Here is a 17868-nt window from a genome sequence, read left to right on the forward strand (position 1 = left end):
TTCTCAAAAATCTCCTTCTGTAGCCTCAGTCTTAGGGAATTATACCATCCACTTAGGCCTGAAATCTAGACTCCATTCTTCCTCACATCTCACTTGCAAATAATGATCAAGTTCTATTGACTGAACAAGTGAAATACCAGTAACTGTCCCTTCCACAATCCTTGTCACACAGGCTTGCTTTGTCCTGCCCCAGTCCATTCTCCACATAGTAGATACAGTGATAAGTTTTAAAAGACAAATCTGACCCAGTTATTCCCTGCTTAAATCCTTCAAAATCTCTTCCTTGCCTTCATGAATAAGTTCAGTCTTAGGATGGTATTCAAACCTCATCATGAGCTTGTCCCAGCCTGCCTTGTATCTTGCCGTGACCATACACACTCATCCTTAAACAACTCAGAATTCCCTAAAACACTGTATGTTCTCATGAAACCTCCCAGCTTTTGACAGTGCTCCTCTGTCCCTTCACCTGACTAACTCCTACTTGTCTTAAAGAAGAAACTCCAGTCAGGTGACATACATGCACAGTGTATGAGTTTGTAAGTTGCTTGGTTTTCAAAATTACTGCCTAGGATGATTTGTTATGACATTAATATATAGTCAGTATAAGTGAATTTGAATCCTGAAAACCCACTAGTGAGAAAAGCAAGGTGATACTCTGTGCACAGATTACTGAGAGTGCCCCTGGGAAATTGAAGTAGTTACAGACATACATATAGTAAGTAACAGATCAACTTATTGAGCTGAAGCAGAAAATGAGATTTATTTTAAGGATGCAGGGGTTTTCTTTCTGAACCCAAGGACAGAGGATGGCTGAGTCACAGGAAAAGACTGGAATCTGGAATTCAGATGCTGCCTTTGTCTTGGGTTTCTGCTTCATTATACTCATGCCTTGTGCACACCGCCTATTGCCTTCCTCATCCTCACTTAGCAACCCCGGAGACCCTGGCCTCATGCCTACTCTGAGCAGCTGAACACAGCTAGAGAAAACATTTTTCCCTCCACATTTTACTCTGAGAAATTTCAAATCTGCAAAAGTTTGATTGAGTCACCTAGATTCATCAGTTTTTGGTGTTGCCTTCTTTCCATGTTCAGTTGATCTCAGTATGTACATGTGTGCATGTATAAATGTGTGCGTGCATACATGTACACATGCGTGTGTACAAAACCTGTTGATTTTTGGCTGAACTGTTTGAAAGTGTGGGGAACCATAAAGCAGAAATGGGGAAATAGTAGATAGTGGGGAAGGCCTCGCTGGGAAGATAGCATTTGAACGAAGATCCAAAGGAGGGGATGCTGGGCAGTTATCCTGGGGAGAAGTGTGCCGGGGAGACAGAGTCAGCAGTACAGTAAGTGATCCCTAGCGTCAGGTATGTGGTAAATTAAAAAGAGACTGTACTGTAGCCTACTGTGTTCCTGTGCAGATATTCGCTGCAGAGGCTACTTTGTCATCCTGGGTGTTGGAATGAGGATGATCTGGAGTAGAGCTGCACTTCCATCTGAATGTTTTCAGGTTTTACAGACATAGCAGGAAATAACGATGGCTTCATTTCCTTCATCAGAAATTGTATGAAAGGATGGGACGCCTGGGTGTCTCCATGGTTGAGCCTTTGGCTCAGGGCATGATCCCAGTCTGGGGATCGAGTCCTTTTTATTTTATTTTATTTTTGATTTTTGATTTTTTTGGGGGGAGGGGATCGAGTCCTGCATCAGGCTCTCCACAGGGAGCCTGCTTCTCCCTCTGCCTATGTCTCTGCCTCTCTCTCTGTGTCTCTCATGAATAAATAAATTTTTTAAAAAAAAATCTTAAAAAAAAATTGTATGAAAGGAGAAGATGGGAAAAAATAGAAATGTATTATGTATCATTGCCATTTTCATTTATGTATAATTTGCAGTTAATAACATCCATTGTAATGTAAATATGCCCAAACAGAATTATGGTGTGTGTCCTTTTGCAACCTGATTTTGCAACTTAATTTGAAAAAGTATGGTGGCAAAACACATAAAAATAATCCTCTTTGAGGCGCCTGGCTGGCTTAAGTCAGTGGAACCTGCAACTCTTGATCTCAGGGTTGTGAGTTCAAGCCTCATGTTGGGTGTGGAGATTGCTTTAAAATAAAATATTTATTTTATTTTTATTTTTAAAAATATTTCATTTATTTATTTGAGAGACAGAGAGAGAGAGAGAGAGGCAGACACAGGCAGAGAGAGAAGCAGGCTCCATGCAGGGAGCCCGATATGGGACTCGATCCCAGGATTCCAGGATCATGCCCTGGGCTGAAGGCAGATGCTCAACCGCTGAGCCACCCAGGTGTCCCTAAAATAAAATCTTAAAAAAAAAAAAAAAAAAAACTCCTTTTAGGAGCAGAAGATCATGAAGTAATTAGAAAATACATTGTTGTCTTTTATAGATATAGCATTATTGAGCTCCCCATGTATGAGCACGTGTATTATGGGCAAGTGTGTGTAGGCACCTGCGTGTATGCATGTGTAATCTCCCCATGAAGTGATAATGGATACTCCAGACTGAGTTGGGGTCTGATTTGTCCTCCTTGGTGTCTTTTCTACTCTCATTGTATCTTGTGTAAAACTTACCATACTGTATCATAATTGTTGGTTTTCTTCCCTATCTTTCTCTGTGGATCTAGAAATTCTTGAGGGTAGGGATTTTGACTTGAGTGCTCTTTTATCTTTAGTCTGTGACAGTGACTTAAGTGCACTAAATAAACCAATCAATAAAGGACTGAATCAGGGGGAGGAGTGCGAGATTAAGTTCATAATGTGTTTTTGTTTGTTTTATTTGCTGGTATTCTATATACTTTGGACCAGAAAATAGAAGTGTTTATTTCACTGTACACACTCATCAAAGAGGGAGCTTCCTAATACTCCAATGTTGTTAAAGTTGGATACAGTATCTGAAATACTAACAATATATAAATTCCTAAATTCATAACTGATAATGAACAAATACTATGTTGTCAGAGGAGTAAGGCTGCTTCATAGTGCTGGTCATTGCAACTTCAGAAGGGATTTTCTGCTGTAAAGATCCGTGGGTTGTGGTTAGTATTGGGCACTCCAGAGTTAGGTTGTCTGGGTTAATATCTACTCTTCATTTTCTAGCTGTGTGACCTTCAGTGAGTCATCATTTAACCTCTCTGATCTCAGTTTCCTCATCTGTCAAATGGGAAGATAAATGCACTGGTCTCTTTGGATTATTAACTAGGTTTCTTTACAGTAGCATCTGGCAGATGATTTAAGGGCTGGGTAGGTGTTAATCATATTGTTAAAAATTATTGTTTTGTCTTAGAGTTTCCAGTACTCTTTGGTAGTAGTTTTCAATGACAAACATAGAAAACTTTAACATCTGGGTGCTGAATTAGCTCCCGATTTGCAGGAGAGGAGGTGACGGGATTTATTGAGAAGTAAGGAGATCTTGACATGTGTTCAGTTGAAATCTTTGAAGGAGAGTTTCAGTTACTTCTTGCCATAATGTTAAGATTGAGGCAAAAATTATTTTTGTAGAGACACCTGACTGGCTCAGTCTGTAGAGCATAGGACCCTTAATCTCAGGGTCCTGAGTTCAAGATCCACATTAGGTGTGGAGCCTACTTCAAAAAAAAAAAAAGAAAATATTTTTCCCTATTTTTGGCCTCATGTATATAGAGTGGCAGTAGCAGATTGAATTTAATATATTTTTTTCAAATGGAAGAGGAATTTAGATGACAAGAGTCTAGCTTTTGGGTGAGGATTAATTTAAAATAGTAAATTTTTAAAAGATAACTGGTAAATATTTGGTCACAGAGGTGTGATGTTCAGATCTGAATGCATTTGCTTTGAGATACAAAATCAGCAATAATCAAAAAAAGAAATATCTCCAGGACTCCATTCCAAAGAGTAAATATTCAAAAGTGTTTATGTTAGAATTTATTTATTTATTTTTTTGAGTATTGAGATGCTTTTGTAGAATGAGTATTTACTAAATTTAAAACAATGCTTTTTGGATTTACCACTCCCCCCTCCCCCCAAATAAACTCTTCTAAAAATAAGAGGAACAGTTTGGTCTGTCCTGTCAGAGCCTCTGCCCCACGCCACTGCAGAGGCCTTTGCTGTTTTGAACAGTAGCTGTTTTAAATCTATTTTTAATCAGGAACGTGAGAGTAGGAAATGCACCAGGATAGAACGGTTCTGGAGAAAGCACTGTTTTAATGTCACTTGTGAAATGAGAACTCAAATAGTCAAGACAGAAAAACTCTAGAAATGAGATTTCACGATCTGTATGTTTGGGTTTGAATTGTGGTTCAGGACTTAAGTTGAGGAATTGGAAGTTCCTTTTTTATGCTCTTGGTAGTTTCTCTTTGTAACATCTGGGAAAACAATTCTTTCAAAAAGGACTTTTTTAACTTGAGAAGGTTATACGAATCTTAGGTGCTTAGTGTTAAAAAAGTAGAGTAAGTGGAGAGAAAAAAGTTTAATAATATTTTGATGTGCTGAGCTATTTTTAGTTTGTGTCTCATATGTTGTGATGTTCTGTTTGTGATAAAAGTGAGGTCATATCTCTTAATAGTCAAATTAATTAGATAAGCCTTTTATACTTTTGGTTGCTCAAGAGCCATCCCCTGGGAGTCTCCTGTCTAGATATTCCCTGGGTTCTCAGGCTGCTAAACCAGTTCATTGCCACCCCCGTCATGGAAAGTGCTCAGTCCCTGGAAGGAAACCATCCTCCACTGAATGCTGTGGAGGCCAGAGCACTGGTGCTGGCCCTTTTGTGGCTGCTTCTCCTCTTCCCAGTAGGTCTTTAAGATGGGGGTGGGTAAGGACGGGGTTTATCAGCTCTCTCCTACCAGTTTGTGTCATGCACAGACCTGCCTGTGTCCCTTACTGCACTCCTCTGTCTTCTTGGATAGTCCACAGTATTTTTTACAGAGTCCTGATTCTTCCCACTCCTTTCCACTCCCTCTTCACTACCTCTCCTCTCCCCTCTCCTCTCCCCTCTCCTCTCCTTTTCCTTCTTACCTGTGTTTTGTGGGATGTTAGGGGTAGGGATAGGGAACACTAGCACAGTGGAAATCTTTCTTGGAAAACTTCCTTCAAGCCCATATTGCATTGAGTCAGGATATTACTCTATGCTTCTTTCACCTGGGAGAACATTTAAATTTAACATCTCAGGCTGAACTTGGCGCCAGATTTAAAAGTAGCTTTATATTTTTTTCAAAAATAGAGTGCATGCTTTTTCAAAATAATACTAATTCCTAAACAAATTTTATGTGCAATACATTTTCTAGTACTTTTCACTAATTCTTTCATTAATTCAGCAAATATTTAGAGAGCACCTTCCACGTCTCAGGTACTCTTCTAGGCACTGTGAGACATCAGAGGAAAAACTGAAAGAAGCCCTTGCACTAAGAAACCTAGAGCCAGGGAATGGTGAATAAGCAGAACATATGTAGGAGGTCAGATAAGAGCTGTGGAGAAAAATGAAACAGAAAACTAGGCACAGATGGTAGTTTTCTCACAACTCTATAGAGGCTATAGTTTTTACCCCCATTGTACAAATGTGAAAACTGAGGCACATAGAGGGTTTAGTGATTTTTCTTGATCCTACCTAGGTAGTAAGCAGTAAAAGTTGAACTTGAATTTGAAAGCAAGCATGGGCTCCTAAGTTAGCTGCCCATAAGGTAATGAAACCCCAAAGAGATCTTCCCAAATACTGGTTTTTGTGAAAATTTAAGTCTCCCTTCATTAGGCCTTCTGTTGTATTGGTGTATATAGGTAAACACATTTTTTTAAAGATTTTGTTTATTTATTCATGAGAGAAACACGGAGAGAGACAGAGACACAGGCAGAGAGAGAAGCAGGCTCCTTGCAGGGAGCCCAATGTGGGACTCAATCCCCAGGCCTCCAGGATCATGCCCTGAGCCAAAGGCAGACGCTCAACCACTGAGCCACCCAAGCATCCCTAGATAAACACATTATAAAGATATTATTTATTTTAGAGAGCTGGGGGAGGAGCAGAGGAGGGAGAGGCGGGGGAAAGAATCCTCAGCACTAAGTGCGGAGCTGGAAGTGGGGCTCAATCTCCTGACCCTGAGATCATGACCTGAGTTGAAACCAAGGGTTGGACACTTAACCAACAAAGCCATCCAGGTGACCCTAGATAAACACATTTTAAAATTTAAAATACTACTTTAATTTCAGTATCAGATAGTAAATACAAGTTAACATAAGGTATTTTAATTTTAATTACTATTTATTTATTCTTTTATGCTAAATTTTAAAAAGTTGTAGAATCCACACAAAGAATGTAGCATTTATAGGCCTTGATGGACAAGAAGGATTAATTTTTTTAAAAATTATTTCATGTTTGAGGGGTGCCTGAGTGGCTCAGTCAATTAAGTATCTGCCTTTGGCTCAGGTCATGATCTCAAAGCCCTGGGATCCAGCCTTGCATCAGGCTCCCTGCTTGAGAGGGAGCCTGCTTCTCCCTCTCCCTCTGCCCTTCTCTGCATCTCATGCTCTTTGTGTCACTTTCTCTCAAGTAAATAAAATCTTTAAAAAAAAATAAAATTATATCATGTTTGAAAGATAGAAAAGATTGCATTTGCCGTTTGAGTTATGAAGAACAAAATGAAGACCCACGAATCTACTACCCATGCTGAAAGCATGCAGACCAGTGAATTTTCAAACAGCGGACACAACTGTGAAACTAGTGTCTGAGAAAGTCGACCATCATTGGTACCCTAGAAGCTTGCTCACACCTCTTTTTTGTTTTGGAACTTGATGGAGTCATGCAATCTGCACTTTATTATATCTAGCTGTTTCTGCTCAATATTGTTTGTGAGAGTCATCCAGGCTGTTGTGTAGAGCACAGGCTCACTCATTAGATTGCCCCATGGACTCCCAAGTAGGAATATACCATAATTTATCTTTACCCGTAGTTTTTAAGTACTTTTTCATATACTACCCCGTTTAATTATTATAGCTACCTGAGGAAGCTATTTAGGACTGAGTTTATTATCCCTGTTTCCTAGCTGAGGAAGAGTTTAATGTGTTATCCAAGATGACAGCAAGCATGGCCAGTCTGGGGTGGCACCAGGATGCAGGTTTCCTGACGGATCCTGGGTTCATGTCCCTCTGCTGTGCATTTTTTAGTGTGTTGTGCATGTAACACCACTGGGGTCAGTAGCCCATCTGTCTTTAGACACTTTCATCCTTCCTTCTCTTCCTTGGCAGGGTAGACTGGTGGACTGTCTCCGTAATCACTCCCTTCCCCTCCTCCACTTAGCTCTTTTGTTTCTTTTCTTTTTTTTTTCCTTTTACAGTAAAAAGCCTCAGAAAGCAGTACTTCTAGTCTCCCGTTCTTTGTTGGACTGGCTCCAGTCCAGCTTTCAGCCCCATTCCATCAAAATAGGTCTCAATGAGGCCCTCAGTTCCCTTTTCTTCTTTTCTTTTCTTTTCTTTTCTTTTCTTTTCTTTTCTTTTCTTTTCTTTTCTTTTCTTTTTCTTTTTCTTTTCTTTCTTTTTTTTTTTAGAATTCATTTATTTATTTGAGAGAGAGCATGAGCTGGGGGAGAGGCAGATGGAGAGGAGAGGCAGACCCTTGCAGAGCAGAGAGCCCAATGCTGGGCTCGATCCCAGGATCCTGGGATCATGATCTGAGCTGAAGGCAGACACTTAACTGGCTGAGCCAAAGGTCCTCCTTGCCAGGTCCACTGGTCAGTCTTCATGTTGCTCAGCCCGTACACAGAGTGATGTCATTCGTGGCTGAAATCCTCTGCCTGGTATCTAGGAAGCCAGGGAGTGTCAGCCCTCCTGGTGAACCCTGAGGCCCCTCAATGCCACTCTCACTCTCCTTTATTGGTGTCACTTCCTCTCCCCCACTCCAGGGGGCGTATTGTAGGACTTCATCCTCAGACTTCTGAATCCCTATGGGCACACACTGCTGAGGTGACCTTGTCCCAGCTTACAGCTCTCTGTTCTGTTTGGAAGCTGACAGCTCTCACAGGGGCATCCTGACCTGCCCTCTGTCCTGCCTTCTGTCAGATCATGTGTTTTAATTGCTGTTTAATTACTACCTATTTTAAAAAGATTTTAATTATTTATTAGAGAACGCAGGAGCAGGGGGAGGAGCAGAGGGAGAAACAGGCTCCCCCCTGAGCAGAGACCCATAAATGAGGCTCTATCCCAGGACCTGAGCTGAAGGCAGACGCTTAACCGACTGAGCCCCCAAGTGCCCCCTAATTACTATCTTCTCAAAAAGCGGTAGAATTCACACGAAGACAACTCTGTCTCATGTTTAATAATCATGTGTCTAAAAGAACTTTTATCTCCTTCCTCTCTCCTTGTTTCTTACCATCTTTGTCTCAGTAAACTGATTTGATAAGTTGCTCTGGCCCAGGATGTTGGTGTCAGCCTTATTACCTCCTTTGGCACCGTCTAGTCCACCAGCAAATCCTGTGAGCTTGCGCTCTACGTTCAAAGTGTGTCCCAGTTGACCACTCACTACAGTGTTCACGGCCTCACTCATTTGAGTTCAGGTCATTGTCATCCTTCTAAGGATCCTCTCTACTTTTGCCCCTACAGTTTATTTTCTGTAGCAGCCAAAATAATCATATGAACATAAGTGGAATTACATTACTCTTCTGAATAAAATCCTCTGGTGGCTTCCCAGTGCTGGGGCTTTCACCACAGCCTATAAGACCCCTTCATGCCGGTGCACTCACCATCTGCTGTTTCCTTCTTGCTCATTTTGCTCCAGCCACATACGGTTTGCTGACCTGGAACATGAGCCAAGCACACTCCCATCATCCTTCCCAGATATCCACCTGCTTTACTCTCTGTCTTCCTTCGTTTTTTTTTTTTTTTTTTTTTCTCTGTCTTCCTTCGTGTTTGCAGATGCCTTCTTTACCCAAGAGGCCTCTCCATCCACCTGCTGTGAGAATCGCAGCACCCTCTCCCCAGTGGGCCCCGCTCTCCCTCCCTACTTCATCTCTCTCTGAGGGTACTCATAACCACCTGACATCCTTTTTGTCCATTTGGCTGTTGTCCTTTTGGCCTCTGCTAGAATCCAAGTGCCATGAGAGCAGGAACTATTTAGTTTACTGTGGTACTCAATGAATATTTGTTGAATGAGAGGATATCTGAAAAAGAGTTAATGTCAGAAGTCTGAAACATTGGGCTTTGACTATTTAGTGAAACACTCTTCTGGTGGCTTTATTACTTCACCTGTCTTGATTCCACATACTACTTTTCCCCATCATTGGATATGTACAGAGCTGTTACATGCCCGGCACTACACTCAGTGCTGGAGATACACCAGGGAAAACAACAGACGTGGCTTCTTATGGAGCTTCTGTCCTACTAGGGAAATAGTAAGCAAGACAGTAAGAAATAGATAATATAATTCCAGGGTCGCCTGGGTGGCTCAGTTGGTTAAGCATCCAACTCTTGGTTTTGGCTCAGGTCATGATCTCAGGGGCCTGTGATCAAGCCTCACATGAGAGCTTCACATTCAGCGTGGAGTCTGGTTCTCTCTCTCTCTCTGCCCACCTCCCCCCCTTTGCTCGTGAGTATGTGTGCATGCATGCTCTCTCTCTCTCTCTCTCAAATAAATAAATAAATATTTTTTATATAAATAAATAAATCTTAAAAAAAAAAGAAGTAGGTAAAATAATTACAGACCATGCAGAGTGCTTGAAGCATATGATCAAAGGGCTACAATATTAATGAGTGTAGAGGGGAAGATAGTGCTAGATAAGGTGACCAGGGAAGTCCTCTAGGAGGAAGTGACATTTAAGCTGAGAATGGAATGAAGGGAAAGAACCAGCCATGCCAAGAATTAGAAAAATTGCCTCTAGGCTTAAGGAATTGTAAGTGGCTGATGGTAAGATAGAGCTTAAGGTGCTCTAGGAACTGTCAAAGGATCAGCATGGTTGCCACCTAGTGTGGTGTACCAGGAGCCTGGAGAGACATAGCAGGTTGCGCCATAGAACACAGTGAGGACTTGGTTTTTATTCCAAGTGCAGTAGGGAAGCCATTGAATGGTTTGGGCAGGAGAGGGTGGGTTGTGTTTTTAAAGAATTACTGTGATTGCTGCGTGGAGAATAGATTGTGGGGGAAAGTAGGATAACATGCTTTCTTATCGCTTAGGATTTTATTCTATACTTAGATTTTTAAAATCGCCCCAGCCCTTGGCAACCGCTATTCTACCTTCTGTCTCTCTGAATTTGACTGCTCTGGGTACCTTATATAAGTGGAATCATACAGTATTTGTCTTTTTATGACTAGCTTACTTCACTCAGTATCATGTCCTCAAGGTTCATCTGTGTTGTAGCCTGTGTGAGAGCATCCTTCCTTTTTAAGGCTGAATAATATTCCATTGTGTGTATATGCCACATTTTGTTTATCCATTTATCCATTGATGGACACTTGGGTTGCTTCTACACCTTAGCTCTTACAAATAATGCTGCTATGAACATGGGTGAACAGATTGCTCTTTGAGTCCCTGCTTTCATTCTCTTGGGTATTTTTGTTTCCTAGGAGTAGATTTCCTGGATCCTATGGTAATTCTATTTCTAATTTTTTGAAGAACCACCCAACTGTTTAAAATGGTGGCTGCGCCACTTGACTTTCCCATCACTAGTGCAAAAGGGTTCCAGAGTCTCCACATCCTCACCAGCACCTGTTGTTTTACGGTTTTTCAGTGGCAGCCATGTTAGTGGGTATAACGCGTTATCTCATTGTAGTTTGTTTTGCATTTCAGAAATCTTGAAAGTGATTAAAGAAAGCAATATGCAGCCTTTGTTATCACCATGCCAGAGTGGACACAGATTCATTAGGACCTTTTGCAGAGGGTGTGTTGAGAAAGGGTGATGGCCTGGATAGGGTTATGGCAGAGGAGCTGAGAGGAGAGGGTGGACCCAGGTAGAACGAGCAGAGCTTGGTGATAAACTGTGTTTGAGGAGATGGGGAAGTGAGAAAGCAGTGAACACAAATCGTAGGTCTCTGGCTTGAGTAATTGGATTGGGAACAGGTCGGGGTGGGAATTTCTGAGCCACGATCCCCATACTCCACCCCCAGTAAGTGTTCATGAGAGAAATCATTAATCTCTTGCAGTGAGTTTTTTCATCTCAATCCCAATTCTCCCTTGGATGAGTTGTGATGACCTTCACTGTTCTCTGTTCGGGGAGTGAGCGCTGAGCACCTGTTACAGACAGTAGGGAGATAAGAATGAATAAGAGAGGGTGGCCTGCTTCTCAGAAGTTTGGTCTCAGGACTCCTTTGCACTCTTAGGATATGGTGAAGATTTTCCAAAACAAACACTTTAGTGAGAAAAATGACATTGTTTTCACTTCTGCAAGGCTTTTTAGTGTCTGATTTACTAGAATACAGCTGAATTCTCATATTAAATTCTGTATTTAAGTGTTGCAACGTGACATGTCACGTAGTCTCTGGAAAGCTCCATCAGACACTTGAGAACGAGAGCGAAAAAGGCAGATGTCTTAGTGATATTGTAAAAATAGCTTTGGCCTCAGCATATCCTCTACAAGGGTCTTGGAGACCCCAAGAGATCCCCAGACTGTTGGGTTAGTGGTGAGGGCATATGTGCTGGAGCCAGACTGCATGAGCTCATATTCCAGTTCTGCCACTTACTAATTAGGCAAAGATATAACCTCTGTGCTACAGTTTGCTCATATATATAGTGGGCATAAGTATCTACAAAGGCTCATTAAGAGGATAAGTGAGTATGGATGTATAAAGTGTTGAGAACATGGCTAGAAGGCAAAGTGCTGAGTTAGTGTTTAATTTTTTAATTTTTTAAAGATTTTATTTATTTATTCATGAGAGACACACACACACACACAGAGAGAGAGAGAGAGAGAGAGAGAGAGAGAGGCAGACACAGGCAGAGGGAGAAGCAAGCTCCATGCAAGGAGCCTGATGTGGGACTCGATCCCGGGTCTCCAGGATCATACCCTGAGCTACAGGCGGCACTAAACCGCTGCACCACCAGGGCTGCCCCAGTTTTATTTTTTTAAATTTATAATCTCTGCCCTCAACATGGGCCTCAGACTCACAACTCTGGGATCAAGGGTCACATACCCAACTGTCTGAGCCAGCCAGGTGTCCCTCAGTGTTTATTTTTAGTAATTAAGACCTGATCCTTCCTTCAAGGGATTTTTTTTTTTTTTAAATTTTTTTTTTTTCCTTCAAGGGATTTAATCTAGTGAAGTAGATAGATAAACAATCAAACAACTTCAGGATTTTGTGTAAATTCGTTGATGTATTTGCAGCAGGGGCATTGGAGTGGGCTTTTCAGCTGTGGGGTCAAGAATCAGGATGTCTTTGGTTGTCTGAACAATAGAAGGAGCAGATTTTCTGCAGTGTTAAAATGACAGATTCTTATTTCAAATTAGGTCCATCCCAGTTAGCATTTGTTAGAGGTTAACTTTTTCTTCTTCTTTATTTGTAATGGAATGAGTGTGGCAGCCTAGTTGATTTGCTTCTTTGATGCCTATGTAGAGGGAGAAGCCTTATCACAGTAGTTAGATGTCCTCACTACCTGGGACAGAGAGCATGGTTGGTGAGAATTTATTGCCTAGTTTTGAATTAATGACTATCAGAATGAGAGGGAAACATTTCTGTGATCCACTGGAATTTTGTGGTAGATAATTGTAATCACTGGAGTATTATAAGGAAGAAGTGGCAGATTATATTTTTATTGCAATTAAGTAAGAAAAATCCACTTACTTTGCTCTAAAAGTGATGGCAAAATTTGTCTTGGTTTAACGATTGTTACTTTTGAAACTTTTGTTTTAGTGAATTAAATTCAGTATTAATTTAAAATCTTATCTATTAAGGGGAGCTTGGGTAGCTTAGTCGGCTGAGTATCTGACTCTTGATTTTTGCTCAGGTCCTCTCAAGGATCATGAAATCGAGCCCTTGGGTGTGGAACCTGTTTGGGGTTCTCTCTGCCTTTTCTCCCACCTCCTACCCCCTCTCTCTTCCTCTCTAAAAACAAACAAACAAACAACTCAGCTCTTTAAAATAATGAAGTTACACAGTTTTATTAAAATAACAAGATTTGGGATCCCTGGGTGGCGCAGCGGTTTGGCGCTTGCCTTTGGCCCAGGGCGCGATCCTGGGGACCCGGGATCGAGTCCCACGTCGGGCTCCCGGTGCATGGAGCCTGCTTCTCCCTCTGCCTGTGTCTCTGCCTCTCTCTCTCTCTGTGACTGTCATAAATAAATAAAGATTTAAAAAAAAAATGTTTAAAAAAAAAAAAATAACAAGATTTGAGGCAGCCCCGGTGGCGCAGCAGTTTAGCGCCGCCTGCAGCCCAGGGTGTGATCCTGGAGACCCGGGATCAAGTCCCACGTCAGGCTCCCTGCATGGAGCCTGCTTCTCCTTCTGCCTGTGTCTCTGCATCTCTCTCTTTCTCTGTGTCTCTCATGAATAAATAAGTAAAATCTTAAAAAAAAACAAAAACAAGATTCAGTTTAAAAGTATAGTGTGCTTATGGTGGATTCACATTATCAGTTAAGGAAGTGTGATAAACAGGGGTTGTAAGGCAATAAGATGCAGTTTTTATTTTATTTTATTTTATTTATTTATTTATTAAAATAATTTATTTTGGGACACCTGGGTGGCTCAGCAGTTAAGCATCTGTCTTTGGCTCAGGGCGTGATCCTGAGGTCCCCGTCCCGGGATCGAGTCCCACATTGGGCTCCCTGCATGGAGCCTGCTTCTCCCTTTGCCTACGTCTCTGCCTCTCTGTATCTCTCATGAATAAATGAGAGGCAGAGACGTAGGCAGAGGGAGGGAGGAAGAGAGAGAAGCAGGCTCCCTTTAGGGAGTCTGATGCGGGACTTGATCCCAGGACTCCAGGATCATGACATGAGCTGAAGGCAGACACTCGGTCACTGAGCCACCCAGATGCAGTTTTTAAAAAGTGAGGTGGTTGTGAAAGTGCTAGTATGCTAAGTTCTTACTTGTTTTGAACGAATCCTTTTTTCTCAAGGTACATTTAGTTGTTAAACTCCAGTGTGGCTTTTTAAAAAAATAATAAACAAACAAACAAACAAACAAACTCCAGTTTGGCTTTTTATGGTTGCTGACAATGTTAATGTTGTTCGACTCAGACAGAATTGTGTTTCTGTGGTTGAAAAATCAAATGTCTTTTCTCCTTGTTGTAGATCCGACGGAGGCGCCTTGCACGACTTGCTGGTGGACAGACCTCCCAGCCGACCACCCCACTCACCTCGCCCCAGAGGGAGAACCCTCTGGGGCCTCCTATTGCAGCATCAGCCCCAGGCCCTTCCCAGAGCCTTGGTCTCAATGTCCACAACATGACCCCAGCTACCTCCCCTATAGGTGCATCAGGTAAGCCTTACTTTTGTACCTGGGACCCATTTATAATTTCAGTCATAGCTTTCTAGGAAGCTTTCTAGGTTGTGACATTCTCACAATAAGGTGAAATGAATTGGGCAGCAACTTTTTAAAATCCTGCAAGCGGTTGTTTAAAAGGTTAAGATCATTATATTGGGTTTGGTTAATCTCGATTCATTTTGGTGATGACGTGTTAAACCTAATGGTTTTCTTTTCCATGACTTTCGTCGTTCGTTTCAAACAGGATCAGGTCTTAATCACCGATGGCAAAGTGATTAAGACTTAATTTGGTTTACCTGATTTTGAGTTTGGTTGGTACTTTTCTTGTATGATAAAATCATCTGAAAATGCAAGATTGAAATAATGGTCAAAATAACAAGTCTCTATATGAATTTCCTTTTTTAAATTTTACATTGTCTTGTAACTCTGAATTTTCAGGGTGTAAAAGTTTTACTGATGGATGTTTTATAACTATCTCATTGACAATTATTTAACTATTATGAAAATTTTTTCTTTATAATTAATGGGCTCAAGGTTGATATCCTTTGTTGGGACTTTTTGTTGGGAAACAGTTATATTGATGCATACTCTATATTTGAAAACATCTGTCTTTTATCAGGTGAACTTTTTGTTGAACATAAGAATTATTACCATTATAATTAGTATTATGATTAGGATTCTAATTTTGAAAAAGCAGGTGCATTCAGACCTGCATTCACTGTCATGTCATCAAATAATTTAATGTGATTGTTAGTTCTGCAGTCATGGTAATGCACTTTTCCTTAGTTGCCTTCCACATAATCTGTTTTTCTGAACTAAGTAACTTGTCAGTTAAAAGTATTTGCAGTTTCTGTTACCATAAGCCTTGTTAGACATCATTATAGACTCTTCCCCTTGTAAACATAAATGCTTGTACATCCTTCTGTTAATTATAAAAGTGAGAGATGCTTATGCCACATCATCAGTTATAAACAGTGCGTTTGCCTGAAATGTATTCTCTGTACACCTCTGAGAAGCTGTGATGGTCTTCTGAGAAGGGAAGGGCTCGGGATTCCAGTTGGGTTTTTACCCTTTCCTTGGAAACAGTGCTACCGGACAGTGCTGTTTGTCTCACTATGACCAAGTCCCACCTGAAATGCTGGGAACTGTTGGGGGAGACCTGGGGGAAAGGAAGGTGCCTGAGCTCTCACTGCATCAGCAACAGGCAGGAAGGAGGCCCATGTCAGAGTCATGCTCATACCTTAGATGCAGATGACAGGAGATTCCCATAAGCTTCCCATCCCCACATCCTCCTGCCTGCCTGTATGTGTGGCCGGTTCTTGTTAAGTTTTTTTGTTTTTTTTTTGTTTTTAATTTTTTTGTCTTGTTAAGTTTGAATCGCCCACCCCTACCGGATTCTGTCCCCTGATGCCATCTCTTCTCCCCTACTCAGAGCCATTGCCCCAGCACTTCCCATCTTTCCTGCTTCCTAGGGGTTTCTGTTGCAAGTAGAAAACTTATTTTTTTAGCAGTCATTATACATGCTGTTCCTACTCCCATCATGGGAATACATAAAAAGGAACTCTCCTGATCTCATTTCCCCTGCCAGCTTCCACCCCACTGCTCTGCTCTGCATCACAACAAAACTTCTGGTGCATGAATTGCCTGTCCTCTGTCTCCTTCTTTTGTCCTTGCACCCACTGCTAATTCAAATCCACATGAGTGAGGCCTACTGTGCTCTGAGTCACCATCACAGCCTCAGGTGATGGGGCTTTGGCCCTCTTCTTGACATGCTTTCTTTTGGCTTTCTGAGATCCTCACTCTCGTGGTTTTCATCCTTTCTGTTTCTTCTTGCAGCTTTGTATGGTTCTTTTTCATTTCTCTGACCTGTAGATGTCAGGGGTCTAGGACTCAATATTTAACCTGTTGTTCTTTCCATCTGTGTTGATTCTCTTACTGATTTTATCCGGTTTTCCACCTTTAATTGTTATCTCCAAGCTGCTGGTCCCCAGTTGATTTTTCTAGCCCAGAAATGTTCTTGAATCTCAGACTCTGACGTCATCTCAGAAGCATCTCATAGTTAACACATCCAAAACTGAGCTCTGGATATTTCCTCACATCTTGTCTTCTCCTAGAATCCCATCTCAATAAATGGCAGTTCATTTTTCTCAAGTTGCTTAAGCCTAAAACATTGCCTTTTCTTTTTTACCTCATATTCTAGATCAGGAGTCAGCAAACTTTCTGTAAAGGGCTAGATAGTAAGTATTTTTGGTTTTGCAGACTCTGTAGTCTCTGTCACATCTATTTGTTTTTCCTTCTGTACCATAAGAGCAGCCACAGACAATATATAAACGAAAGAGCATGGCAGTGTTTCAGTAAAAGTTTATTTACAAAAACAGGTAGTAAGCCAAATGAGGAGTCTAGAACACGAACATATCTTACCTGGATTATTGGAGTGGCCTTCTGACTGTTGTCTCCATGCCTACACTGGCTTCACTTCAGGCTCTTTGGATAGTACCAGACTGGGTCCCACTGGAGCACAGGTACAAGCTTGTAGAACAGAAGGGTTATTTTTCACAGCAAGCTCATTATGCCTCCATCACAAACTAATGGAAGAGTTGGGCAGCTCTAGATGGTTAGTTTTGAGCAGCGCACCTCTATGCTGTGAAGTCTTGATTATGTTTCTCACATAACCACCATTATTCATAACCACAGCCAGCTAGATATTATTAGCTATGCGCCTGGCAGGTTGGATAAACAAATTTTCACAGATTTATTAAGTAAACAAGTTTAAACAAAATGAAATAGAAAACAAGCACCTCATAAGATGGGCAATGTCAGTTTTTTATTCACTCCCTCCATTGGCTCCCCACCTCATCAAGAATGAAAGTCAAAGTCCTCACCTCCACCCAAGGCTATGTGTGACCTGGCCCTGCTTTGGCTCTGCTCCTCCTCCTTGCTGCCTCTGCTCCAGCCATACAGGCTTCCTTGCTCTTCCTGGAACATTCCAGCCATGACCCCTCTTGGGGGCCCTAAAAATCTACATGGCTTTTCCATTCAGCTCTTCAGATGTTTATGTAAGGGTCACCAGCTTTGGCCACACTGTCTGGAAGTAGCGCCGCGGTTTGGTGCTTGCCTTTGGCCCAGGCGGTCCTGGGGCCCGGGATCAGTCCCAGTGGGGCTCCAGGTGCGGGAGCCTGTTCTCCCTCTGCCTGTGTTTCTGCCTCTCTCTCTCTCTGTGACTGTCATAAATAAATAATGATTTTAAAAAAAAATGTTTTCATAAAAAAAAATAACAAGATTTGAGGCAGCCCCGGGGGCAGCGTTGTAGCGCCGCCTGCAGCCCCCCAGGGTGTGATCCTGGAGACCCGGGGATCAAGTCCCACGTCAGGCTCCCCTGCATGGAGCCTGCTTCTCCTTCTGCTGTGTCTCTGCATCTCTCTCTTTCTCTGTGTCTCTCATGAATAAATAAGTAAAATCTTAAAAAAAAACAAAAAACAAGATTCA

General features: G+C 41.7%; 2 protein-coding genes across 2 annotated transcripts in view; both read left to right on the forward strand.

Annotated features, from left to right (window-relative positions):
• The window catches only part of LOC121499283 (ubiquitin conjugation factor E4 B-like), a 40198-nt gene extending 25751 nt beyond the window's left edge, over positions 1–14447 (forward strand). The window contains exon 2 of the mRNA XM_041769788.1: positions 14190–14447. Within this exon, the coding sequence (XP_041625722.1) occupies positions 14190–14432 (243 nt within the window). The 3' untranslated portion in view covers positions 14433–14447. The remainder of the gene's footprint in view (positions 1–14189) is intronic.
• A 2958-nt stretch (positions 14448–17405) lies between these two features.
• LOC121500946 (ubiquitin conjugation factor E4 B) overlaps positions 17406–17868 on the forward strand; it is an 85799-nt gene continuing 85336 nt past the window's right edge. Inside the window, exon 1 of the mRNA XM_041773036.1 lies at positions 17406–17438. Coding sequence (XP_041628970.1) covers positions 17406–17438 — 33 coding nt within the window. The remainder of the gene's footprint in view (positions 17439–17868) is intronic.

The sequence above is a fragment of the Vulpes lagopus genome, chromosome 10 (genome assembly GCF_018345385.1).
Source record: "Vulpes lagopus strain Blue_001 chromosome 10, ASM1834538v1, whole genome shotgun sequence".
In the NCBI taxonomy this organism is placed as follows: domain Eukaryota; kingdom Metazoa; phylum Chordata; class Mammalia; order Carnivora; family Canidae; genus Vulpes; species Vulpes lagopus.